At 42.9% G+C, this 26,750-nt stretch overlaps 2 protein-coding genes and 1 long non-coding RNA gene across 12 annotated transcripts in view; 2 read left to right on the forward strand and 1 right to left on the reverse strand.

Annotated features, from left to right (window-relative positions):
• The window catches only part of ST3GAL2 (ST3 beta-galactoside alpha-2,3-sialyltransferase 2), a 65,222-nt gene extending 54,337 nt beyond the window's left edge, over positions 1–10,885 (forward strand). For 5 of the 7 annotated variants that reach the window (XM_089902440.1, XM_089902438.1, XM_089902437.1 and 2 more), the window contains one exon: positions 9,977–10,885. In XM_089902440.1, the coding sequence (XP_089758566.1) occupies positions 9,977–10,273 (297 nt within the window). In that variant the 3' untranslated portion in view covers positions 10,274–10,885. Of the gene's footprint in view, positions 1–1,491; positions 1,685–6,722; positions 6,835–9,976 lie in introns of those variants that run through there. The other 2 variants (XR_016390883.1, XR_016390882.1) reach the window with 2 other exon arrangements.
• LOC111171248 (ATP-dependent RNA helicase DDX19A) lies at positions 1–26,379 on the reverse strand. Of its 4 annotated transcripts, none has more exons than XM_089902432.1 (12): positions 26,217–26,368; positions 23,096–23,144; positions 17,510–17,560; positions 16,357–16,492; positions 13,946–14,038; positions 11,324–11,426; positions 10,814–10,928; positions 7,454–7,631; positions 6,845–7,082; positions 4,094–4,256; positions 3,443–3,634; positions 1–3,009 (listed from the first exon to the last, which is right to left on the reverse strand). In XM_089902432.1, the coding sequence occupies exons 1-12, from the start codon at positions 26,271–26,273 to the stop codon at positions 2,948–2,950; spliced, it is 1,437 nt and encodes a 478-aa protein (XP_089758558.1). In that variant the 5' UTR covers positions 26,274–26,368; the 3' UTR covers positions 1–2,947. The 4 variants fall into 4 exon arrangements, with proteins under 4 accessions (XP_089758558.1, XP_089758559.1, XP_089758561.1 ...); XM_089902433.1 differs by lacking the exon at positions 26,217–26,368 and adding an exon at positions 26,103–26,126; XM_089902435.1 differs by lacking the exon at positions 23,096–23,144 and having other exon boundaries at positions 26,217–26,379.
• Positions 14,561–26,750, forward strand: part of LOC111179531 (uncharacterized) — a 14,889-nt gene continuing 2,699 nt past the window's right edge. Inside the window, exon 1 of the long non-coding RNA XR_002645944.3 lies at positions 14,561–26,561. This is a non-coding gene — a long non-coding RNA (uncharacterized LOC111179531). The remainder of the gene's footprint in view (positions 26,562–26,750) is intronic.

Below are 26,750 nucleotides of genomic sequence, written 5' to 3' on the forward strand. Positions count from 1 at the left end.
AAATTTTTTGTTTTTGTTTAACATCTTTATTGGAGTCTAATTGCTTTACAATGGTTAGTTTCTGCTGTATAACAAAGTGAATCAGCTATACATATGCATATATCCCCATATCTCCTCCCTCTTGCGTCTCCCTCCCACCCTCCCTATCCCACTCCTATAGGTGGTCACATAGCATCGAGCTGATCTCCCTGAGCTATGCGGCTGCTTCCCACTAGCTGTTTTACATTTGGTAATGTATGTATGTCCATGCCACTCTCTCATTTCGTCCCAGCTTACCGTTCTCCCTCCCCGTGTCCTCAAGTCCATTCTCTACGTCTGCGTCTTTATTCCTGTCCTGCCGCTAGGTTCTTCAGAATCAATTTTTTTTTGTTTAGATTCCATATATATGTTAGCATATGGTATTTGTTTTTCTCTTTCTGACTTCACTCAGTATGACAGACTCTAGGTCCATCCACCTCACTGCAAATAACTCAATTTCGTTTCTTTTTATGGCTGAGTAATATTCCATTGTATATATGTGCCACATCTTCTTTATCCATTCATCTGTCGATGGACACTTAGGTTGCTTTCGTGTCCTGCCTATTGTAAATAGTGCTGCAGTGAACATTGTGGTACATGACTCTTTGAATTATGGTTTTCTCCGGGCATATGCCCAATAATGCGATTGCTGGGTCGTATGGTAGTTCTTTTTTTTAGTTTTTTTAAGGAACCTCCATACTGTTCTCCATAGTGGCTGTATCAGTTTACATTCCCACCAACAGTGCAAGAGGGTTCCCTTTTCTCCACACCCTCTCCAGCATTTATTGTTTTTTGGGTTTTTTTTCGGTACGCGGGCCTCTCACTGCTGTGGCCTCTCCCGTTGCGGACCACAGGCTCCAGACACACAGGCTCAGCAGCCATGGCTCACGGGCCCAGCCGCTCCACGGCATGTGGGATCTTCCCAGACAGGGGCACGAACCCGTGTCCCCTGCATCAGCAGGCGGACTCTCAACCACTGTGTCAGCAGGGAAGCCCTAACATTTATTGTTTATAGACTTTTTAATGATGGCCATTCTGACTAATATTAAACTTTTGTGCAGTATTAAGAAAAAATGATTTTGTAAAGACAAAAAGGAAAACGTCCACCACTCAAGACAGTCTAATTTCCCTAAAATAGAAAGGTGGCTAAAATTCAATGAAGACTAACAAGCCAGTAGCAAAATGGTGAGATAGGAATGGGCAACACACCAAAACAGAAAAGTCAAATACCAATAAACTGAAAATTTGCCAAACATCACTAAATTTAAAAAAATGAAGCAGTTATATAATCTATTTTTACTACTCAGACTGGCAGTTTTAAAAATTGATAATAGAGGGAGTTGGTAAGCACATAATAGGTATCTTTGTTATCACTGCAATAACATAAATTGGTAAAAACTTTTCAGCAGGCTATATTAACAATGTGTTAAAATGTTAAGGGTCCCCACTCTGACCCAACAACTCTACTTCCAGGTATACATCCTGAGTGAGTCTCAGCTGGGCTCAGAGAGGAGCGGGACTGGTATTTTCACCGTGGGCAGCAACACAGTGGAAGCCCCCATGTGCCTATCACTAGGAGCCATGATGTAATGCTGGGGCAGCTACACGCTGGAATGATGCTTGTTGAGAGTGAGGCACATCCCTGTCACATGTCCAAGATACACGGGTAAGTGAAAAGGCAGGTTGCACAAAAGCGTGAGTAGAATGTTCACATTTTTGTAAGAGAAAAGTGGGTTGATATATGCAAACAGAAGGCAATATACTGAATGTTCACCAAGCTGCTAGCAATGGTGATCCCAGAGAGGTGGGGATGAGCACTTATACTTTATATATATATACACACACACATTTTTTAATGAGCATATATTAGTCTAATAAGCAGAAAAATACAAGTAAAAACAAATCGTGATTAGTAAAGCATTTCATAATTATTTTTAAATTTCTTAACATAATGAATGATGGGTATAGCTCTAATTTATCCATCCTTATTCATACAGACAATGTATGAATTAAAGTTCATCTACGTTACGGATGAACAGCATAATCAGAGTTTTCACTTGGTCATAACTTCCTTTCCAAACTCTGCTGCTCGACTCCAGGCACAGTGTGACATCCATGGGTGAGAATCAACTCACTTGGCCAGGCATGTGTCAGAAAACCACCCGGTGTCCCCTGGCTGCTGTGACACCAGGTACCTGAGCAGACAGAACTGCGGGAGGAGAAGGCAGCCCTAGATCATCCACTCTTGCCAGAGCATTCCCTCTGAAGATTCACTGACTTCCGTGGTTCTCCCTAAATCTGAGGTTTACAAAGTAGCCAAGATGCTCACACAGGGAGAGAGAAGGATACACTCTACACAGAAAACAGAGGTAAAAGGGATCAGCTGGGACATCTCTGGATTTGAGGAGAAGGAAGGTGGCCAAGGGCAAGAGACATTCATGACAAGTCCCAGTCAGGGATGGGGGTGCTGCTCTCAGGCCTCTCTGCTGCTGCCCGCACGCTCCACCCACGCACAGGAGCTCACACGGCTGAGTTGCCCAGGCCTTTCCTGTCCTCTGCCTATACCTCTATCATTTCTTCAGCGGCTAGAGGCTGGTCTCAACACCCCTAGCCAGAAAACAGGCAGGGGATCCTGGGGCCAGCGATTACCAATAGTGAGCACGTTATTATAAAGATGGAGGAAACCGTGGCTTTGAAAAGGGATGGGAGGAAAAGGACTAAATTTTCCAAAATGCAAATTTTTTCTTCTACCTTCCCCCATCATTTGCACAATTTTTGTCAAGTCCAAACGTAATTTAAAATGAGGTAGGTAGTTTCTCTCTACTCGTGCCTTCATCTTTGTGTTGACTGTTGAGGCCTGTGCCATGAAAGCACTAGTGTCCCGTGCAGGGGGAGCACCAAGGGTGGCACCAGTGACTGCAGCAGCTTCTCAGTTGGCTATTTTCTCAATCTCGTCCAAGTCATCTGTGTCCAGTCTTTCTATTTTCTTATCTGGGGGAAAGAAAAGAGAATTCAAAGAGAGACAAACATGGGGTTACAGAGACACACACTCAGGCAAGGGACAGCACAGCAGGGAGGGAGGAAGCACAGGTCTCTGCTACCTAGGAACGTGCTGTGCCTCTGGCCACAGAGATCCTTCACTGAACCCCAAAGGCTTTCAGTGACTGAGCAAGGGACACGGACAGCACAGCCAGAGCCCCAGGCCCCTCAGCCTGGCCGGGGGGACTGTCATTCAAGTCCCTGAGCCCTGAGTTCTCCAGGTGTGCTCTTTGAGACCTTCCACATTGTAGGGAAGGAGGGGAATGGGACAGAGACAAAGGCCTCTCTCGGGGCCACAGGAAAACCTACCCGTCACCCTCCCCTCCCGCCCTGGACTTGCCCCTGTAAGGTAAGGGCCCAGCAGGGGACACTCCCAGGGACTCACTGAAATGCTCCTGGATTCTGTTCAGGATGTTCATGCTGTGCTTGCTGTCCACCATGTTCACGGCCAGGCCCCTCTTGCCAAAGCGGCCGGTGCGCCCGATCCGGTGCAGGTAGGTCTCGTTGTCCGGGTTCCCATCCTTGTCCACGGGAAGGTCAAAGTTGATGACGACAGACACCTGTTCCACATCGATACCTGCATGAAGGAGAGTTGGAGAGGAGTAAGGGTGGGAGACAGAAATCACTGTCGTCCACAGTCAGGCCTACACACACCTCAGGTGGAAGGAACAGTCTGGGATGGGCCAGCTCTGGGATTCAGACAAAGGGGCAGGTAGCAGAACCCAGAGGGAGAAAACAGAACTGTGGCAGGTGCTGACTAAATTATGCAATCAGCCATCAGGCTCCAGAGAGCCTCTGCTGGATACCAGTATCTGGAGAAGCAGCTAAAGCCTCACTGGGGGCCCCAAGAAGAGCAGGTGCCGTTCTAAGCCACCAAGTCAGGACTCCTGGCTTCTGTGAAAGTTCTCCTCTGCTGAGGGAATACAAACAGGCTCTTCTAGAAAACAGGATCTCCCGCAAACCACCGGAGTGTCCCGCAGACGAGGATCTCTCCCGCTACCCCGAGCCTGCAGACCAGGACACAATCTCTGCTCACCGCGGGCACACACGTTGGTGGTGACCAGAACCTTCTCTTTGCCCTCTCGGAAGCGCTCAATCACTGCAGCCCTCTGCTCCACCACCATTTCACCACTCAGCAGAGCCACCTGGTGGCCTTCTTTTGAAAGCTCTGCTGCCAGCCAACTAGCTGTTTTGCGGGTCTGGAAGGAAGAAAACATCTCAGAAATATAAGTACCTTAAGAGAATATTTTTGATCTGGAAGACTACTAAAACTTAGCAGTTAAGCATTTTGTGCCTTAAAATTGTTAACGTGCTGTGGTATAAAGAAGTAACCATGTCACCTGGGTGCTAATCTTAGAAAAATATTTAACCTTAATATAATCACAAGGAGGGGGGAAATCAGAGACATTCTGAAGACTACTTACTAGTCTGAACTCTTTTTTTAAAATTTTTTTATTTTTAAGATTTTTTGATGTGGACCATTTCCAAAGTCTCGATTGAACCCGTTACAACATTGCTTCTGTTCCATGCCCTGGCCCCTTGGACCCAAGGCATGTCGGATCCCAGCTCCCTGACCAGGGATCGAACCGGCACCCCCTACACTGGAAGGCAAAGTCTCAACCACTGGACTGCCAGGGAAGTCCCTAGCCTGGACTCTTCAAGATGTCCATGTCATGAAAGGTAGAGAAACTGTTATAGATTAAGGGAGTCTCAAGACTTGAGACTAAATGCAACAGACATTCTCTGATTGGCTCTTAGGTTTAACAGCAGCAGCCAAAAGCAATAAAGGCCATTTTGGTACACATGGGGAAAGTGGCATATGATGGACTACAGAGAGGACACTCGCTGCATCGCTGTGAAAGGTGTGACAATGGTCCTGTGCTCGTGCAGGAGCACATCTCATCCTTAGGAAGCATTTAGGTGGGAAATGTCCTGATATCTACAACTGACTTTAAAATGATTCAGCAAGGGACTTCCCTGGTGGCGCAGTGGTTAAGAATCCACCTGCCAGAAACTAACACACCATTGTAAAGCAATTATACTCCAATAAAGATGTTGAAAAAATAATAATAATAAAATGAGCAAAAACCCTTACCCTAGAAAGGGACACAACAAATTTAAAATAATTACATTAGGCAAGATTTGTTTATATTGAATTTCTAATTCTTACTGTTTAAAACTGTCAGGTGCTTTATTAATTGATACTTTCACAAAATGAGAAATAAGTAATTTCTTTGATGGAAAATCATTAGTGCTATATGGTGCAAATCACCTGATAATTTAATTAAGGTGGCATGGCTTCTATCAAGTTACATTTCAGTAGAGGAATAACATGTTTACAAAAGGTTTTTTTTTATAATAAGTATTTATATACACACGTACTTTCTAAATATACTGAGTTACATTATGTCTGGAATAAAACAGTGAATCAAAAGGATCTATACTGCAGTTTTCTACCATATATGGCATTAGATATATATCCCAAAGCAAAATGACTGAAAGTATTTTATTAAATAAAAAAAAAGAATCTGCCTGCCAATGCAGGGGACATGGGTTCGAGCCCTGGTCCAGGAAGATCCCACATGCTGCAGAGCAACTAAGCCCGTGTGCCACAACTACTGAGCCTGCGCTCTAAAGCCCACGTGCCACAACTACTGAGCCCACGTGCCGCAACTACTGAGCCCATGCACCGAGAGCCTGTGCTCTGCAACAAGAGAAGCCACTGCAATAAGAAGCCTGCGCACCAAAATGAAGAGTACCCCCACTTGCCACAACTAGAGAAAGCCAGCGTGCAGCAACGAAGACCCAACGCAGCCAAAAAAAAAAAAAAAAAAAAATTTAGGGAAAAGTACAGATATCCCCCACACAAAAGCTTATGGATAAAGCAAATGTTGACAATAGGTGAAGGGCATGAAAGTGCTCATTTTGTATTTTTTTTCATCTTTTCTGTAGGTTTGAAAGTTTCAATTTGAGTTTGGGAAAACAATGCCACTGTAAAAAAAAATTTTTTTTAATCTACAAGTATTCCACTAATAGAGTAAGAGTTCTCTTATTCTTACATCACTTAACAGAATTTTGATGTTTTCTTCAGTGATCTTAACTATTCCTGAAAAATTATTTTGGCTATTATAAATGGGGTCTGGGCTTCCCTGGTGGCGCAGTGGTTGAGAGTCCGCCTGCCGATGCAGGGGACATGGGTTCGTGCCCCGGTCCGGGAAGATCCCACATGCCGCGGAGCGGCTGGGCCCGTGAGCCATGGCCGCTGAGCCTGCGCGTCCGGAGCCTGTGCTCCGCAACGGGAGAGGCCACAACAGTGAGAGGCCCGCGTACCGCAAAAATAAATAAATAAATAAATATATATATATATATAAAAATAAATAAATAATAAATGGGGTCTACCTTCCATTTTCTGGGGTCTATCCTTCCATTTTCTAAGTGTTTGTGTTTGACACTGGTAAACTACTTATTTTCTAGTAATTTTCTAACCAACCGTCCTGTTTAGTTTCTTATTTTTCTTCCAAATATCGTTGATTTACTTGGGTTTTCTAATGTATCACCTACAAATGATATAAAGTTCAGGAGACTCTATGCTTAGACTATATATATGCCTCAGGATACTAAGAAGAAATTGTTTTTTACATCTTCACAAACCACTTCCTTTCCAGCCACAGGGAAGGAACCTGGTCCCCCAGCACGAAGTGGAGCTGGCTGAGAGGGAGGGCGCAGGGCCACACCCTCCAGTGAAGCTCCTCCCCCCAGGCCTCCTCCTGCTGCCGCTGCTACTCACATGGCAGAAGATCATGGCTTGAGCAATGGTGATGGCCCCGTAGATATTACACAAGGCCTGGAACTTCTCATCTCTGCTATTGCACAGGACGTAATACTGCTTGATGGTGTCCAGTGTCTCCTCCTCGCGCTTCAGTTTGATGATGTTTGGGTCTGGGACCACTTTCTGGGCAAATTTCCAGACAGAGTCTTCGAAGGTGGCAGAGAAAAGCAGCATCTGGCAGTTCCTGGGAAGCATCCTGCAAGGGAAGGCCCAGGTGTTCGACATGACCCCGACCGAGTGTTTCACTGGAAGGAACAGAAGCACAGCCTCCCCAGGCTTGGATGACCTGCGTCCCCAGGAAGGTGGCAAAGCAGGGAGGAGCACTGCAGGGAGGAGGGAGGAGCAGACGTGGAGCAGGGACGGCTGGTGGTAGAGTCCCTAAGTCTCCTTCCTCAACCCAGGCTGGGGGTATGGTCAGTGTGACATGGAAATGGCCCACCAAACAAATGCCTCTGAAAGCTGCAGAGTAAAGAACCTGGCAGGGGCGAGAAGAGGAGGGTGAAGTAAAAGGAGATGATGCTGCAGATCAGGAGGCCGAGAAGTTCCTCCTGGCTCATGAGTTCCTACCTCTGGATGCGGATGCTCTGATCTTGGTGGCCCTGAGTAGCTATCATCACGTCAGCCTCATCCAGAACAAACACCTTGATCTTCTTGGGGTCAATGAACTTGAGCTTGGAGCACCAGTCCAGAACGGTCCCAGGGGTGCCAATGACAATGTGCTCACTGATCTTCTGACCTCTTTCCACTGTGGAGACAAGATGTGTTCTGTGGGTACTTCCATGACTAAACCCGCTTTCAAAATGAAAGCCTCCTTGCCCATCCTTCCAGAGCTAGAACAAGTTAATTCCAGATTTCAAACCACAGGGGTGTTACCCAAAAGTTTTGTGTTCTTCTACTATAAAATGGGCATAATGACACCCATCTCACTGCACTGTGGTCAGGATTAAATCCTACACAGTCAACCGTCCATGAGTGTTAGTTTCCCTTTTTCTACTTTCTCCTGTAATTCCCCATCACCCAATTCTTTCTCTTTAGCATAACACTTATTCTTTTTATACCATCCCTTCACTCATGGTTCATTGATTTCCTTATAAATTGGTAGTTTTGAGTCCTAGCATCCTGGCCCAGTGATTTTTTGCTTTGTTAGATATTCTAATTGTGTAGACAGTTCTCCTAAATACAAATTCTCTTTGATTGAAAAAAACACATTACTGGTGGGAGTTGAAACTGATATAACCATCTATCAAAATTACTAATGCATGTAGCCTTTGACCAGTGCTTCCACTATTACGAATCCATCCTGTATGTACATGAATATGTGTGAAATAACATATATGCAAGGATATGCATTCGTTAAAACATAACTAAGCAAAATATGACGCACCGAATGGATGACACCAACAAAAGTATAAAACCGTTTAGGAACTGATGTGGAACAATCTCCAAAATACATGATTAAATGTGAAAAAGAGGTTGCAGAGCAATTTGTATACCAATAGGGGCAAAAAAGAATACATGTAATATATGTACATGCGTGTGTGAGTGTTCTATCTATCTATCTCATCTATCTCTATTGCCGTGCCATGAGGGATGCAGGATCTTAGTTCCCCGACCAGGGATTGAACCCGTGCCCCCTGCAATGGAAGCGCTGAGTCTTAACCACTGGACTGTCAGGGAAGTCCCTACACGTTATCACATTATCACTTGCCTGTAGCCACACAGACTATCTCTGGTAGGACATGTGAGGAACGGGTTAGTACTGGGTGCCTTTAGGCAGGCAGAACCAGGTGTTTGAAGGGTATGGGAAAAGAAAAGTTTCTACCATATATCCTTTTCAATTTTGAAACATGTGAATGTCACCTATTTTCAAAAAAAATTTAAAGTTCGAGGAGAAAGGGACTTCAGTCAGGAATTCATTAACTCCACTGGAAAAGTTTTAAATGAACTCTTCAATACCTTGTGGTTCTCACTGTCCACTGCCCATCAGTCTAAACTGAACTTTAAAAAAAATGATACATTAAATAGTTAATATACTAATCCTTCACACAGTGAAGTCCCCTGTTATTATATAACAATCTAGAGAAGATCCATGTTGTCTCAAGATTCTGGTACAGTACACTTAGCTGCACCTATCAGTGTAAGACATCAAACACACACAAAAATACTAATAATTTCTGGTTAAAGTACTCTTTCTGCATGCTGAAACATGATGGTTTCCTCCAGGAAAAGCCCTTGTGTGATTATTTGTATGGTAACTGTACTAGCCGTTTTTGTTTGTTGAATGACAGACAAACTACAGAAAATCAAACGAGGAATTCCCTGGCGGTCCACTGGTTAGGACTCCGTGCTCTCACTGCCGAGGGCCCAAATTTGACCCCTGGTCGGGGAACTAAAGTCCCACAAGCCGCACAGTGCGGCCAAAAAAAAAAAGAAGAAGAAAGAAAATCAAGTAGGGAATTTGATATACACTTTCTTGAAAATGAACAGAGAGCCTATCACTTAAATGAAAACAACTGACTGTTATTTGTTGTCATGATAATGTTTCAGCTTAAGAGAAAATTAGAATTTTGGAACACTTCTATGTGCTGCTGTAGGTTTGAGAGTTTCTCCATGTATAAACTCCTCTGGGTTGGCGGTGATATTAATGCATTTTAAATGCTATTTAAAATTTTATATTATGAAATATGTCAACATTTGGAAGATCAGCATAACTCAATAAAACAGTATTTTCCAAATGACCAAGATATGATGTTAGAAAACCACAGTTGGGCAAAAGATGCATTCAAAGTGCAAGGGAGACCAAGGAATTTTAATGTAACAGTACGAAGAATTCATTAATATGATTTCAGATATCACATGGCAACTAACTTTTAAGTAATTACCACTTGTTAATAAGTTTTGGTATGGCATCCAAAAAAACAATATCTAAAATTATAAGAAAGGCTAGATTTTCTTCATATTCTTCCAAAGTAAGTACTTGGGGTCCTCAATAATGTTTAAGAGTGTAAGAGAGCAAAAAGTTTAAGAACCGCTGCTCTAGGCGATTATAAACTGCTGGGTTGAAGGGATGTCTCTCTTCCATTTTTCTAGGTAATGCCCACTGCTTCTGGACGTCAGTGTGCCAATGTATACTCCCCACTGGAGCACGTGAGCCTTCCAGTTCTTCTCCATCTTGGTCAACACTTGCTTTGCCAGACTTCCTCATTTCTACCATCTGAGAGGCATACAGTGGTTTCAGTTGACGTTTCCCTGATGACTAATGAAGCTTATCATCTTTTCACGTTTACTGGCCATCTGAATTCCTTCTTTTGCGAAGCGTCTGTTCAACCGGGCCTCTCTCGTCCATTTTCCTATTGGAATGCTTACTTTTTTCTAATTGATTTGTAGTTTTATATATTCTGATAACTTCTCCATTACCCATTTTCTACCTGCCCCTCCTCCCATCTTAACCCATATTTTCTACATTCTACAGAACACATGAAAAAAGAAGTGGTGGAAGGATTTCTGATTTGGTAAGAGCAAGTGAACTGTACGTGCTCTTAGATTACTCTTACTAAAGGTGTGCTTTGCTTTTAAAGAAAGGGAACTGACCCAACCTACCATCTTCAGTGCTCATCCCTCCCTCGTAAGCAGCTTCCAGAACTCTGGGTGCTGAATTCAAACCCTGGCTCCTCAGTGAAATACTCCACACTGGAAGAACCCCATGACTCATGCAGGGATTTTTTTTTTAACAACTAAAAATCTTATTTTAGGAGTGGAGAGAATTTTTAACAAATCAGCAAGTATTTAAGTGATTTGCTAAAGGCAACACTGGGCTCCAAGGTCAGACTGAACTAGAAAGTTGAATCTCATCACCTCATCTTCAAAATTCATATACCCAACCACCCACCCCAACTCACGGCCTAGGTCTTGCCCCTTTATACTCACATTTATTGCCTCGAACAGCATAAGCAAGCTTTAGTTCTGGATGAAATCTGCCCATCTGCTCAATCACTTTTCCTGTCTGAAGCGCCAGCTCATATGTTGGGGAGAGGCACAGACACTAACGGGCAGATCATAGATCAGTTTAGGAGAGCCTTGTAGTAACAGACAACAGGCTCTAAAGCAACAAGTACACCAATGTCATTACCACTTGAACAGTGTAGGAAACCACATCCTTGTCAGCCAGGCCCACATTTCAGCTGTAGACAGAAGCCTTCAATAGGGAGCCCTGGCTTGGCAGATGCCTTCAGAAGCCACTGTTTAAGGCTGCTGCTTCCGAATCAATTCTACCCAGGTAAGGGCCTGGTGCACCATTGGGCTTTGCCTGAGCAACAGTCTGAGGCATCAGACGCATTCAGACTGTACCAGGGGCACCCTTGTTAGACAAACCCCCCCAGATAGCGCAGCCATTCCCAGGACGAGCAAGCCAGGGCCCCCAGGATTCCACCCCCTCACCTGGGGGTATCTCTCTGCTGGTTCCACTCGGCTGAGCATGGCCAGGACGAAGGCAGCTGTTTTACCAGTACCAGACTGAGACTGGGCAATCAGGTTCTGTGGGCTGGATGAAGGAAGAACAGAGATGAAAATAATATTGGTTAATAACAGTCAAGTGTCGGGACTTCCCTGGTGGCGTAGTGGTTAAGAATCTGCCTGCCAATGCAGGGGACACCGGTTCGAGTCCTGGTCTGGGAAGATCCCACATGCCGCGGTGCAATTAAGCCAGTGTGCCACAACTACTGAGCCTGCGTTCTAGAGCCCATGCTCCGCAACAAGAGAAGCCATGGCAATGAGAAGGCTGTGCACCACAACAAAGAGTAGCCCCCACTCGCTGCAACTAGAGAAAGCCTGTGCACAGCAACGAAGACCCAATACAGCCAAAAATAAATAAACAAATTTATTAAAAACAAAAAACAACCAAGTGTCCAAATGTTCTTTCTGGGTGGTAGGAATAGGGATTTTCCCCCTTCATGCTTCTATTATCCAGGTTTTCTGCACTGAGTACAATGATAAACTTTTTATATGATGTTAAAAAAAAACTGCTTAAATATTAAGTGAAATGATTATTTTAGATGGGCTCACACTAAGAAATCCTCATTCTAGACTCTAGCACAGCTAGAGTGCCCCAGTTTTATACCCCAAGGGGCCTATGGAAATTAAGACTGCAGAGTAACATCTGTGCCCAGACAAATCCCTGAGCCATAATGTGTCTTCAGGACTTGGCTCCTACTATGTGCTCCCTTTTCTCATCTTTATGGAAAATTTAAGAGAACAAGTCAGATGCTTTAGAAGGAACTTTCACATTTCACTTCAGGTAACCCAATGTCATGGGAATAGGTGGCATTTTTTTTTTTAATTTATTTATTTTTGGTTGCGTTGGGTCTTTGTTGCTGCGTGTGGGCTTTCTCTAGTTGCGGTGAGCAGGGGCTACTCTTTGTTGTGGTGCATGGGCTTCTCATTGCAGTGGCGTCTCTTGTTGCGCAGCACGGGATCTAGGCGTGTGGGCTTCAGTAGTCGTGGCACGCGGACTCAGTAGTTGTGGCTCATGGGCTCTAGAGCTCAGGCTGAGTAGTTGTGGCGCACGGGCTTAGTTGCTCCACGGCATGTGGGATCTTCCCAGACCAGGGCTCGAACCCGTGTCCCCTGCATTGGCAGGCGGATTCTTAACCACTAAGCCACCAGGGAAGTCCTAGGTGGCATTTTTATCATTAAAAAAGAGGGACTTCTCTGGTGGTCCAGTGGTTAATACTCTGAGCTTCCACTGCAGGGGGCACAGGTTTGATCCCTGGTCGGGGAACTAAAATCCCACATGCTGTGTAGTGCAGCCAAAATATAAACAAACAAACAAATAATACAGTTGAATGAAAAAAGTTGCTACCTAAGTATGATACCATTTATGTAACGTTTAAAAATATGCAAACTTGGAATTCCCTGGCAGTCCAGTGGTTAGGACTCGGCGCTTTCACTACCGAGGGCCAGGGCCCGGGTTCAATCCCTGGTCAGGGAACTAAGATCCCACAAGCCACGCAGCGTGGCCAAAAAAACCCAAACAATGAAAGCAAACTACGTAGTAAAAGGATAAAAAAACATGAGAGAAGGCTTCCCTGGTGGCGCAGTGGTTGAGAGTCCGCCCGCCTATGCAGGGGTGCGGGTTCATGCCCCGGTCCGGGAAGATCCCACATGCCGCAGAGCGGTTAGGCCCGTAAGCCATGGCCACTGAGCCTGTGCGTCCGGAGCCTGTGCTCTGCAACGGGAGAGGCCACAACGGTGAGAGGCCCGCGTACCGCAAAAAAAAAAAAAAAAGAAACGAGAGAATAATGACCCATATCAGTGATGCTCACTTGGGAGGGGGAGGGGAGGGGGAGGGGAGGGAGGGGAGGGGAGGGGAGGGGGAGGGGGAGGGAGGGGAGGGGGAGGGGGAGGGAGGGGGAGGGGGAGGGAGGGGGAGGGGGAGGGGGAGGGAGGGGGAGGGGGAGGGGAGGGGGAGGGGGAGGGAGGGGAGGGGGAGGGGGAGGGAGGGGAGGGGGAGGGGAGGGGGAGGGGAGGGGGAGGGGAGGGGGAGGGGGAGGGGGAGGGGAGGGGAGGGGAGGGGAAGGAGGGGAGGGGGAGGGGAGGGGAGGGGAGGGGAGGGGAAGGAGGGGAGGGGGAGGGGAGGGGAGGGGAGGGGAGGGGGCTGTGAATGGAGGGAGTTACATGGGAGCTACAACTGCCGACTACATTAATGGCAGCTTTATTTCTTGGCAGGATGGGGTTACGGAGATGTTCCTGGTATTGCTCCTGATATTTTTCGCAGGTCTCAAAAATTTTTAAATTATTAAAAAACAATAGCAACGACAACAACAAAACAGTTTTTTAAACTGCATAGAATAACAGCACTAACTTTTTCTATCAGTTTTTATTAAGTGGAAAAGGCAGAAACTGTATTGAATTGCATCTGACTCTCTCTGCACCTGTCTAAGCTATTCCCCTGAAGAAGCACGTTGCTCTCAATGGCCCATCTTGTGCTCAGGAACACTACAGCTTTTGGTGGAAGACGTTTAACCCAGTTCTGAAGAGGTGTGCCAGGGTCCATATACTTACGGCTCAGCAAGCATCATGGGTAACGCATTCTCTTGTATCTTGGATGGTCGATTGAACCCCATGGCATAGACTCCCTGCAGAAGCTGTGGTTTCCTAGGAGGCCAGGGAGAGAAAGATGGATTCCTAGTTGTTGAAATTGTTTTAAAAGCCTAGAATTTTATTTTTCCCTATATCTAGCAAAGAATGATACTTCCTGTCAGACATATTTCCCTATGCCTTAAAAAATACTAACTAAAACAAAACAAAACCAAAATCTTTCCCTACTAAATCTTAATCTGAAACTACTACGCAATTTATAAAATCCGGGCTAGTTTCCTTTCTTGGAGAAATTCATCTTTCAGGAGACCCACAAATTTGGTTGGCCTTGGATGACAAACATTCCCAGGATACTGGAAGAATGGTACTTATTAATTCATAGTATAAAATAAATTATAAAAGACATATCTAAAAATAAACACTGCTTACTATGCTGCTAAGATACAGAAGTCCCTTTAGGGAATGACATTTCAGTTTTCATTTCTCAGTGCAGATGCTCCACTGAACCACAGTCATTTTGTGTTCCATGGGCCTTCCAAAGCCAGCTGTGCAAGAACTCGGGACAATTGAGAGGTAAGAAAATTGATTCAGCCAGTTTCTAGTAAATAGGTAAAGGGAGTTCAGTAATCATACTGAACTTTACGAGTGATTAGATTTACTTATTTTGTCTAGTCAAAATCAAAACTAGAAAAGCACCAACTTCTTACATAAGTAGCCACACAACAAATATCAAATAAAGCTGCTTTTGTAGTACATTTATAATAAGCTCTCTGCTACCTCTAAATTGACAGGGTGTTTAACAAAAATCCCACCACATTGTTTTTAAAGTAAAGTCAAACCAAGTCAAGAGTGTTCTCTAAGCCTTCCTTAGAGTTTAACAGGCTCTCTAAAAGGCAATTCTTCTGGCATATGGTGGTTCTCAGACACAAAGAACTTTGAAGAGTAACATCCATTTGGAAGAAAAGGTTGTGAAGTTTAGCAGATTCTGATTTGGTTGCCAAGGAAACAAAGTCACTACTGAAAGAGGACTCAAGTGATCCAAGAACTTTCAGTGGCTCATTATTTTTCTTTTATTTTGCAGATCTTTTCAGTAAAAAATAGACCAAGTATATTAGGTGACCTAGGTTTTATTCTTTGTTTCCTTTGGCTACTAACAATTAAATCGGAAAGAACTTGCCTTTTCAAAGAGGACAGTTCATCACTGGTTGACCTGAGAACTCCAGTCCTTTAAATGAAAGGAATTTAAAAAGACCACTGATACTTGGAAAAGCAAGCTGTCAGAGCACATCTAGCTGCTCGGACAGAATTTATGAATGGAAGCAGAGATGACAGATTTGCTGAAAAAAGCCTTTGACAGAGAAAATACACATAGAAAAGTATAATGTCCTGAAAATATTCAAAAAAAAAGGCCACACTTTAAAAACCTTGCTCTTAGCTATTGCTGCATTAACAACTTGATTTGGTTCTAGTTAGCTCTCTTATTTAAAGTGTCTCTTACTCTCAAGTGGTGGCAATAGTTGGCAGAAATGTGGCCCCTATTTGCCTACAGTGGGCATATGATAGATTTTGCTGAACAAAGGCAAAGAATCCATTCATTCCACCACTTTCTTATTCACTAGCTATTTTCTGTCTATGATTTGAGTCCTGGCAGGCAGCAAGAAGGGTAGCTATGTCTTGTGTTACTCATAACACCCAGCACAGTGTCATGTACATAAACCAACAACCCTAAATACCTCTTTACTAACTTACTGAAGGAAACGAAAAACTTGGCATAACATTACATAATTCTCTGCCTTTAAAACAAGGACATGTTAGAAGTCATTCTCACCACAGTGCAGAAATGTGCACACATAAGGCTTAATTCTGGGTTCTGGATTTTTAAAAAAATTCTGCAACACTGAAGGCTGATTTCCACTGCAGTTACTGGGAATCCTGCACAGGCTTCTTGGACACATTTTATAAAAGCAGATAAACTGTTCTTAACACTGTAAACCCTACAGTCTAACAAAAGGGCTTACCTAATAAGAAATGTTCCTGACATCCAGAAATCACCTGTCAGCCAATATTTTATTGAAAGTTCTAAGAGCATAAAAGAAAAAAGACTTTCAGCTATGATGAATAAATTTGTGGCATTTAAAAATCCCTAAAGAGAAGAACTGGGTAGCCAAGAGACAAGGGTGGAGGGAGACCATCACTTTTCCATACTTTTAAACTTTTGAATCATGTGAATTATTAACTAGTCAAAGAAAGTAAATATACTAAGATTTAAAAAAAAATAAAAGTAGAAAGTAAAATTCCCACAAGATCCCTGATATGCTAAGTCTTATAAAGGAGGGACTAGCAGGGAACAGTTGTTCAAAGGAACGGATACTCACAGCCGAAGCTCCTCGAAGGACTTCACCGAGTAGAGTGGGGAGTTTGGATCTCGCTGCAGGACTTCCACTTGGTTGGTGTTATCGACAAGGTTGCTTCTGATCAGCTTGTTGAGTAAGGACTGGGCGGCTCTGTCCTCTGTAGGAAACAACCAGTAGATCTTCCTCATACTCAGTGGGCAAACCCCACCCTTGTGAAACCTCTCTCCCCATGTCTGCACCCACACCTGAATGGCCCAGCAAGGTAGGAGAAAAACATAATCACACCAAAAGGTCTCACTTTAAACTCCTGACTGCTAGACTCAAGTGGGCTGAGCTACCCAGCAAGACTTTATGTTTCTATACGCCACTTATTCACTCTTCTTCTCTCTTCAACTTCTAACCTCTCCACATTCTCACTCATCTAATGACCCTGCTACTCACTTCCCTGAGAAGTGAACGTAATCAGAAGCACCTCCAAGCGCTGCCGTGACAACCCACACACCCACTTGCGTTTGTGAGCGTCCTTTCCACCTTCCCTGCTGTAACTGTGGATGGACCGCCATGCTCCTGAGGCTAGCCCCTCTACTTATACAATGGGTCCCATTCCGTCTTTCAGACAAGGATATTTCTCCCAGCAGTGACCTTCTCTCTTGCATGATCAGTTTCTCCCTCTGATGGATCATTCGCACCAGCATGTACACACATTGTAACACCTCTCATCATAAATGTGCTTCCTCCTTTATCCCACATCCCCATCCAGTTACTGTCCCAGTTCTCTGCTCCCTTTTATGGAACATTCCCTGACAGGGCTGTCTATACTTATGTCTTCACTTTCTCTTCACTGAAGAGGTTTTTTTAATTTAACCTCCCCACCTGACCTCAACAGCCCTTGTCAAGCTCACCAATGACGCTACACTCTAAATCAACTGAACAATTTTTAGTTCTCTTAACCAACTTATTACCTATATATGACTCCCTACTTTTGAAACACTTCCTTCTTTTGGTTTCCGGGATACCACTCTCTTTTGGTTCTCCTTCTATCTCACTGTTTTCAATTTCCTTGGCTGATTCCCCTCATCTCCTTGATCTTATAACTCAGAATGCCTCTGGCTCCAGAGAGGCACGTCCTAGGTGATACTATGTCTCTTGCTACAGGGTTTCAAAGATTAGTTACCTTTCTCTTCTTCATCTGTTTTCTCTGCAGTGGCATTAGTTTTGATAACACCTACACAAGAAAAGAGTTATCATAATCAGAAAGGCAAGTATCAAATCTACTCAAAAGGGGACCTCCCTGGTGGTGCAGTGGTTAAAAATCTGCCTGCCAATGCAGGGGACACGGGTTCAAGCCCCGGTCCAGGAAGATCACACATGTGGCAAAGCAATTAAAGCGGTGCGCCACAACTACTGAGCCTGCGCTCTACAGCCTACGAGCCACAACTATTGAAGCCTGCGCGCCTAGAGCCTGTGCTGCACAAGATGAGCCACCACAATGAGAAGCACGCACAATGCAACGAAGAGTAGCCCCCACTCGCCGCAACTAGAGAAAGGCCATGCACAGCAACCAAGACCCAACACAGCCAAAAATATATATAAATAAATTTATTTAAAAAAAAATCCACTCAAAAGGTGGGACAATATAAATATCAAACCTTATTTAAGTGATCAAAATTTAAATAGTTGGCATTTCTATACGTTTAATGGATTTTTATTCCTAGGAAGTTTAGTGCATAAGAAAATTTCAAATTTCTAGAAATGCTGGCTGACTTCAGAGTGATCAGATATGTCACCTCTGACTTACTTATTTAAAATATAGCATTATTATAACTATATTTAAAATATAGCATTATGTTAGCAGACACAATTAGACATGAGAAAGAAAATAAAGGTATTAAAAATTAAAAGAGGTAAAACGATCACTTTTTTTAGATTACAAAAGATTGTAGGGGCTTCCCTGGTGGCGCAGTGGTTGAGAGTCCGCCTGCCGATGCAGGGGACACAGGTTCGTGCCCCAGTCTGGGAAGATCCCACATGCCACAGAGCGGCTGGGCCCGTGAGCCATGGCCGCTAAGCCTGCGCATCTGGAGCCTGTGCTCCGCAACGGGAGAGGCCACAGCAGTGAGAGGCCCGCGTACCGCCAAAAAAAAAAAAAGATTTTAAACTTGCAGGACTAAGAGAATCAACTTAAAAATGACTACAAAATAAGATATCTCAGTAAAAAATAAAAGAGCTAGGTACAAAATAAATAAATAGAAAACAGTAGCTTTTATAAATAGAGATATTATTGAAAAGATCCTCTTTATAATAGCAACTAAAAAGATAAAATATTGCACCTAGAAATAAAATTAACAAAAAATATGTGAGACTTATATGAAGAAAACTTTAAAACACTCATAAACTAATGCAAAGAGATAAAGCTAAAAAGCTCATAAATAAATTAAAATGGAACTCTAAGATATTCAATTAACCCAAAAGAAAGCAGGAAAAGAGCCAGAGAAACAAAATATAAAGGGACAAACAAACAGTAAAATAGCTAACCTAAACCCAACCACATCAATAATTACATTAAATGCAAATGGATAAAATACTCCAGTTAAAAGACAGAGATTATTAGAATGGCTAAAAAAGCAAGATCCAACTGTCAGCTGTCTACAAGAGGCACACTTTATTTTTATTTATTTTTTTATTTTTTTGTGGTACGTGGGCCTCTCACTGTTGTGGCCTCTCCTGTTGCGGAGCACAGGCTCCGGACATGCAGGCTCAGCGGCCATGGCTCACGGGCCTAGCCACTCCACAGCATGTGGGATCTTCCCGGACTGGGGCACGAACCCGTGTCCCCTGCATCGGCAGGCAGACTCTCAACCACTGCGCCACCAGGGAAGCCCCACACTTTATTTTTTAATTTTTTAAAATTGAGGTATAGTTAATTTACCATATTGTATTAGTTTCAGGTGTACAACATAGTGATTCAAAATTTTTACAGATTATACTCCTACAAGAGACACACTTTAAATATAATAACACAAATAAGTTGAAAGTCAGTGGATGGAAAGAGATACATCACGCAACCAGTAAGCATACGAAAGCTGGAGTGGCTCAGGTAATGCAGATTTTAAGACCAAAATCACCACCAGAGATAAAGGAGGATATTTCTAATAAGAGGTCCATTCATCAGGAAGACATAAATGTGAATGTACCTGGCAACAGATCTGCAAAACACAGGAGGCCAAAACTGACAAAATTAAAGGGAGAAATAAGACTATTCCACAATTGTCGTTGGAAATTTTAACACTTCTCTTTCAACAACTGGAAGAACTAGACCAAAAAGCAAACAACAAAAAACAGTTAAGACATAGAAGATCTGAGTTAACACTATCAACAACGGTGGCCTAATTGACATTTAGAGGACACTATACCCAATAACCGCAGAATCATATTTAATGGTTTCTGATCAAAATGGAGTTAAATTAGAAATTAATAAGATATCTAGAAACCCCCCAAGTATCTGGAAATCAAACAACACACTTCTAAATTATCCATGGGCCAAAAAAGAAATCAAAAGGGAAACTGAAACTATTTGAAGTATATGATAAAAAAGAAGAGGAAAGTAAACCCAAAGTAAGTAGAAGGAAAAAAATACAGAGTAGAAATCGATGAAATAAAAGACAAATATTCAAGAAAATTAACATTGCCGAAGCCTAGCTCTTTGAAAAGATAAAAAAACCTGGTAAGTCTCTAGGCAGACTCATCAAAAAAGAACAAACACATACCGCCAGTAATAGAAATGAAAGAGGGGACATCACATATGCTACAGTCATTAAAACATTCCTAAAGGACACAAAAAGGGATGTGAAAAAAATGGAAAGACTTAATCATAGGTTTTATAAAAAGACTCAATAGCATATAGATGTTAAGTTATAAATGTAACATGGTCCTAGGGGAAATACTAAAAGATTCTTTGTCTTCTTAGAACTAGTCAAGTTGACTATAACAGAATACGTATGGAAAATAAGAATAGCCAGGAACACTCTAAAAAAAGATCAATGGGGACTTTCCTGGCAGTCCAGTGGTTAAGACTCTGCGCTTCCACTGCAGGGGGCATGGGTTTGATCCCTGGTCGGGGACCTAAAATCCCACATGCTGTGTGGCACAACCAAAAGAAAAAAAAAAAAAAAATCAGTGAATGGGGACCAGCAGTCACAGACATTAAAGCATGTCATAATGCTCCAGCAATCAGGAATATGATCCTGGTACATGAATATGCAAAATAAGCTTGATAGGATAGATGAGAAAATGCAGAATTTGGTATATGATACAGGTGGATCTCAAATTAGAGAGGAAGAATGGACTATTACAAAAGCGGCACTGAAACAAATCTGTAGCCATCTTGACATTAAAAAGGTGAAACACACTAGAGAAAACACTTTGGATCCATACCTCACAATCCACACCAGGAAAAATTCCAAAAGGATCAAAGACTGGGCTATGAAAACTGACTCAAATTCCAGAAATAATAATGTGAAAGACTGATACGTTTGACTATATAAAAATGTTTGCAGAGGGACTTCCCTGGTGGTCCAGTGGTTAAGATTCCATGCTCCCAATGCAGGGGGCCCAGGTTCCATCCCTGGTCAGGGAACTATGTCCCGAATGCAGCAACTAAAGATCCCGCGTGCTGCAACGAAGATCCTGCATGCCGAAACTAAGACCCGGCGCGGCCAAATAAATAATTTAAAAAAAAAAGTTTGCAGAGCAAAAATACACAAGAAAAAAGTCAAGAGACAAAACTGGCTGAAGTATTAGCAACTTCTATCACAATCTTAAAATATGAAGTTCTTCATATTTAGAAAAAAGACAAAAAGCTCGGTAGAAAAGGAAATAAATTCCTTTATACTTATGAAAATATTCAGCCTTATTAATGAAATACAAAATGTATTACACTGATCCACCATGTTTTACCTGTCAGATTAGCAAAATTTCAAGTTTTTGACTAAAAATTCTGTGGTGGGGCTATAGGGAAACACTTTCATGCTTTACTGATAGAAATATAAATTGGTATAATACTTATGGAGGGTACCTTGAAAAATACTGATAAAAAGTTCAAGTGCATATGCCTTTGACCATGGATATCCATTTTGGGGGAATTTATCCTACAAGCGTATTTGCATACATGTAAAAAGAATTAAGTTCATGGTTATTCCATGAAACACTTTATAACACCCAAAGAATGTGACCAACCCAAGTATCTATCAAAAGATGACTGGTTAAATAAATTATGGTCTATCAACACAATGTAATACTACGCAGTTACAAAACTGAGTGAGGAAACTCCATTTACTGGTAAGGAAAGCTTGCCAAGGTATGTTGTTGAATGAAAAAAAGTAAGTACACTGTGTGTACTCTGCCATCTTTTGGTGAGAGAGAGAGAGAGGGAGAGAGGGAGAAAAATCTGTATTTGTTTTGCATAAAGAAACATTGCAAGTGCAACTGAGATTATCATACTAAGTGAAGTAAGTCAGAAAGAGAAAGACAAATACCATATGAGATCACTTATATGTGGAATCTAAAATACGACACAAATGAACCTATCTATGAAACAGAAACAGAGTCACAGACATAGGGAACAGACTGGTGGTTGCCAAGGGGGAGGGGGTTGGGGGAAGGATGGAGTGGGAGGTTGAGGTTAGCAGATGTAAGCTATTATACATAGAATGGATAAACAACAAGGTCCTACTGTATAGCACAGAGAACTATATTCAATATCCTATGATAAACCATAATGGAAAAGAATATATAAAAAAAGAATGTGTATGTATGTATAACTGAATCACTTTGCTGTCCAGCAGACATGAACACAACATTGTAAATCAACTATACTTAAATTAAAAAAAAAGAAACTTTGGAAGAATATTAAAAATCCAATAACAGTGGTTACTTATGGCATAGGGTGGTATATGGGTTGAACTGTGTCCCCCCCAAAATTCGTATGATCAAGTCCTAACCCCCCAGTATCTCAGAATGTGATCTCCTTTTGAGATGGGTTCACTGCAGATGTAATTAGTTAAGATGAGGTTGTTAAGATGGGCCCTAATCCTGTATGACCAATGTTCTTATTAAAAAGGGAAATTCTGGATGTAGACATGCACAATACCATGAAGGCAGGGACTGGGGTGATGATGGAAGAAATGCCTATAAGCCAAGGAATGCCAAAGATAGCCAGCAAACCATCAGAAGCTAGGAAGAGACATGGAATAGATTCTTCCTCACAGCCTTTAGGAGGAACTAAACCAGCTGACACCTTGATCTCACATTTCTGGCCTCCAGATCTGAGACAATAAATTTCTGTTGTTAAACCACCTAGTTTGTGATACTTTGTTGTGGGAGCCCTAGCAAAGTAATATAGGTGGGGAGTGGGATCTGGGTAAATGGTGGTCCAGGATGGGAAGGAGGCCTTTCACTTACTTATACTTTCTGAATTTTGAACCCAGATTAACCTTCCAAAAAATTAAATTAAAAAAAACTTAAGGAAACATTATCAAGTGAACAGTGACTGTACAATCCAATAGTGATTCTTGATTTTAAGGAGTCAGAAGCTAAAATGTGGAAAACTAATCTATCTCCATCATTAATGAAACCGAATTTACTGGTTCTCAAATCCAGCGCTGACATTTGCCAAACGTGCTAAATGAAAGCTCCTTTCCACATCGCACCTATGAGTGCAAAGCAGAAGTGCACATGTAGCTTGTAGTTACTAGTGACTCACCATTGGTATCTGGTTTGACTTTCTCTTCCTTGATCTGCAAATTACTCATCTGAATGGGAATAAAAGGAAACACTTAAGAGTAGAGACACCTGATAACCAAATACCATGAATTACACAATTGACAGTTAAACACAGGTTTGAACTTCAAGGGTTCACTTATTCAAGGATAAATGCTACAGTATTACTCAACCCATGGTTGGTTGAATCCAGAGATGTGGAACCACATATACGGATGGACAATGTTAGTTATTTGGGGATTTTCAACTGCAGGGAGGGTTGGGGGCTCATAACCCCCAAGTTGTTCAATGGTTAACTACATTTATTAAGCTCATGTACACAAGTCTAAATGGTAAAACAAAAAAGGGGGGAGGGTCTTACCCAACTGTTAGAAAGCAATGTTTATTTACTTATTTTTAATTTTTATTTTATTTTTTTGGCCGTGCTGCACGGCATGTGGGATCTTAGTTCCCCAACCAGGGATCAAACCTGTGCCCCCTGCAGCTGAAGTGCGGAGTCCCAACCACTGGACCGCCAGGGAATTCCCAGGAAGCAACATTTTAAAACATTTACTTATATCAGCCACCCAATAAGCAGAGTGGTTGAAACCAGATACCAAGTATCTTTAGGTCTATATTTGTGTTATTCATAAGAACACAGCTAGATTAGGGTTGTAGGTTAAAAAAGATTTGAAACCAATTCTCAGTAACTGTCTTTTAGGGAATATCTGATGCTAAATACTAGATTTAAATTCTAGAGTACAGAATCATATCCTTTATAATACTTTTTGATTTATTTGTGGCTGTCAATTTTATACTTCTGACCTGATTCCTCCTGAACTCCAGTGCCACATTTGCAAATGCTTGATGGGCACTGTATAGAAAAGAGTTAACACAGCAGGTCTGACTGCTATCCTTAGGAAAGCCAGCTTGCAAAGTTGGCCCCTGGCTGACACCTGGAAACTTGGATTTGGAGAGAGTTCCCACCATTCCCAGAACCGCTGAGGGGTTCAGTAACTATCTTTCTAAAAACATGTGGTTTATGATAACACCTGGTTTCCTTCCAGGGGTCTGGAATTTTGGTACCTGCTAGGCAAAGAATGACGATGTGATAGACCCCTAATAAAAACCCTGAGCACTGAGTCTCCAACGAGCTTCTCTGACAACACTTCATATGTGTTGTTACAATCTGTGGCTAGAGGAATTAAGCAGGAATTAAGTGGAGCTTGTGACTCCTCTGGGAGAAGGTTCTTAGAAGCTTGTGCCTGGTTTCCTCCGGACTTTGCAACAGGGGCCTTTTCCTTTTGCTAATTTTGCTTTCCATTGTAATAAATCACAGCTGTGAGTACAATCACATGCTGAGTCCTATGAGTTCTCCCACGAAATCATTGAACCTGGACACCTCTCGGTGATTCCCAACACGGGTACTTACCAAGTTGTCCTCCTTACCTCAAATTCAGAACAGCCAAACATGAACTCATCACCCTACGTATCAAATCTGCTGTTCCTCCCACTCCCCTAATCCTGTTATTAGCACTATATTAATATCACCTTGTGGGATCCAGGTTGAAAACAGTAATCTTTGCCTTTATCTCCCTTCTCTTCTCTTTTTTAAATCTTCACACCTCCACAATTATCTCTTGAATCCATCCCCTCATCTTTACTTTCATCATTCAACATAGGCCCCCTATCTCTGGGCTATGAGAGTAACTTCCACATTGATCTCCTTTCCTTTAGACATCACTCCTAATATATCCTGTTCTCTGCAGTCCAATAAATCTTGCTAGCTCTCAGATCTAATCTTGTCAGTATCCTTCTTAAAAACCCCCAAACAAACAAACAAAAAACCCCAAACAAGCCAAATAAAGCCTTTCATCTTCAAGTTCTTTGTTAAGGGCCAAAGTACACTCCTACGATATTTTCAGTACTGCTCCTACTACAACCCGACAACCTTAAGCTGCAGCAAAAATGAGTTCTGATTCCTGTTCTCTAGGCAAGTCCAGCACTTCTCTGCATTCTATTCTAAAATGCTGTTCACCTTCATCTCTATCTTAAATGATTATTTTCTAATATCCAGCACAAATATAAACTTCTTCATGAGGAATTTCCTACTCATAAACATCCTCTCCCCATTCAAAGTTCATTTCTCACATTATTCTTACCATTTTCACAGCACCTCCCACATTCTAGGCTTCCTAACTAGATTGTAAAGCTTCTTCCTAAACTTCCCTGGATTTAGCCCATTTCAACAATCTGCTGAGAAACTGACAATCCTCCCAAGGCAATAAAGGGTGACCGGAGAAGAAATGTAATTTAGGCATTAAAAGGTTACATAAGACGTCAGACTACATGGGACTTCCCTCGCGGTCCAGTGGTTAAGACTCCACGCTTCCACTGCAGGGGGTACAGGTTCGATCCCTAGTAGGGGAACTAAGATTCCTCATGCCGCACTGAAGGGGGGTGGGGGGAAAGACTTCTGACTACAAAAAAACCCTATATTCTTAAAATCAATGGTCCATTACCACCAAACAAAGGTAACTTAGAGATAAGAACGGGGAGTCACAGTTTACACTATAGTTAACTTCCCACTGAATGGATCTTCATTAATCAAAGAACCAGTATATGAAATTAAATGTCTCTTTAAACACAGATGAAACAGTTTGTAGTGCCTCCCCCCGTTTGCAGTAGATTGAAACACTAAATATAAACCTGAATCTGTTATTCTGCAAATTGCTACAAACCGCCAACCATGTTAAGCACGCATCTAAAAAACGGTAAAATAAGAGTAGCAGACAATCACTCAGAAACCAGATGAAAAAGAGAATCAGCATTGCGCCTTTTCTTACAATCCCCACTGAGGAGGTGCAGTGCAGAAAAGACAGCATACATAGCACGGACAGATTTGCCACAGGATAAAAGTCTTTAACTGGCCCAGATCAAAGGAAAAGCCTCCATACTGGTCTCTTCTGCCTTAGCCGCAAATCAAGGCTAAGAGATTCCTCCCAGCAAACCTTTAGGGGTGTGTGGGCCACGGCCTGCCCAACCCAGGGAGCTCCCTGGACTCCAAGCAGGGTCGGCTTGGGCCCTCCAGTACGCTCGCCCCGCCTGGAGCTGAAGCCACTGACCGACTTGACAGCCGCTTCCTGCTTGTCCACTGCCAGGGCCCACGAATCGGTGGCCATGGTCCCGGAGGAGGAAGGCCGACTGGCGAAAAACACAACCGCACGCACAGCAGCACCAGCCCTGAACTCTGCAGGCGCAAGAACCACATTCACTCGGACCGGAAGCGGCGATGCGCGAAGGTGACGTCAGTTTCCGTCCGGGGCGAGACGTCACCGTCCGCGCGGCGCCACGCAGGGCCTAATATCGGGCTTCGCTTCCATTCGTCGTGCCCCGCTTCCTCTCGTCGTGCCCATACCCGGTTTTTCTGCGGACTTCCCCGGGAGCCACCTCATCGTGCCTGGAAATCCGTAAGTTCAATGGGGTGAAACTCGTAGACCTCACTTCTTTGCCTTACATCACTCTGAAGTAACCTAAATTTTATTTTTACGTCTGCCACTTCTCATAATAAATGTGTTAAGTTTCTGAGCTGTAAAGCCTTGCGCAAAGCAAAGTCCTAGGAGAAAACTATATGATGCCAGTTTCTGCTGTTAACGAAC

The sequence above is a fragment of the Delphinapterus leucas genome, chromosome 20, assembly GCF_059928025.1.
Source record: "Delphinapterus leucas isolate spDelLeu-1000000601 "Yukka" chromosome 20, BTC_Dleu_Yukka2, whole genome shotgun sequence".
NCBI lineage: Eukaryota > Metazoa > Chordata > Mammalia > Artiodactyla > Monodontidae > Delphinapterus > Delphinapterus leucas.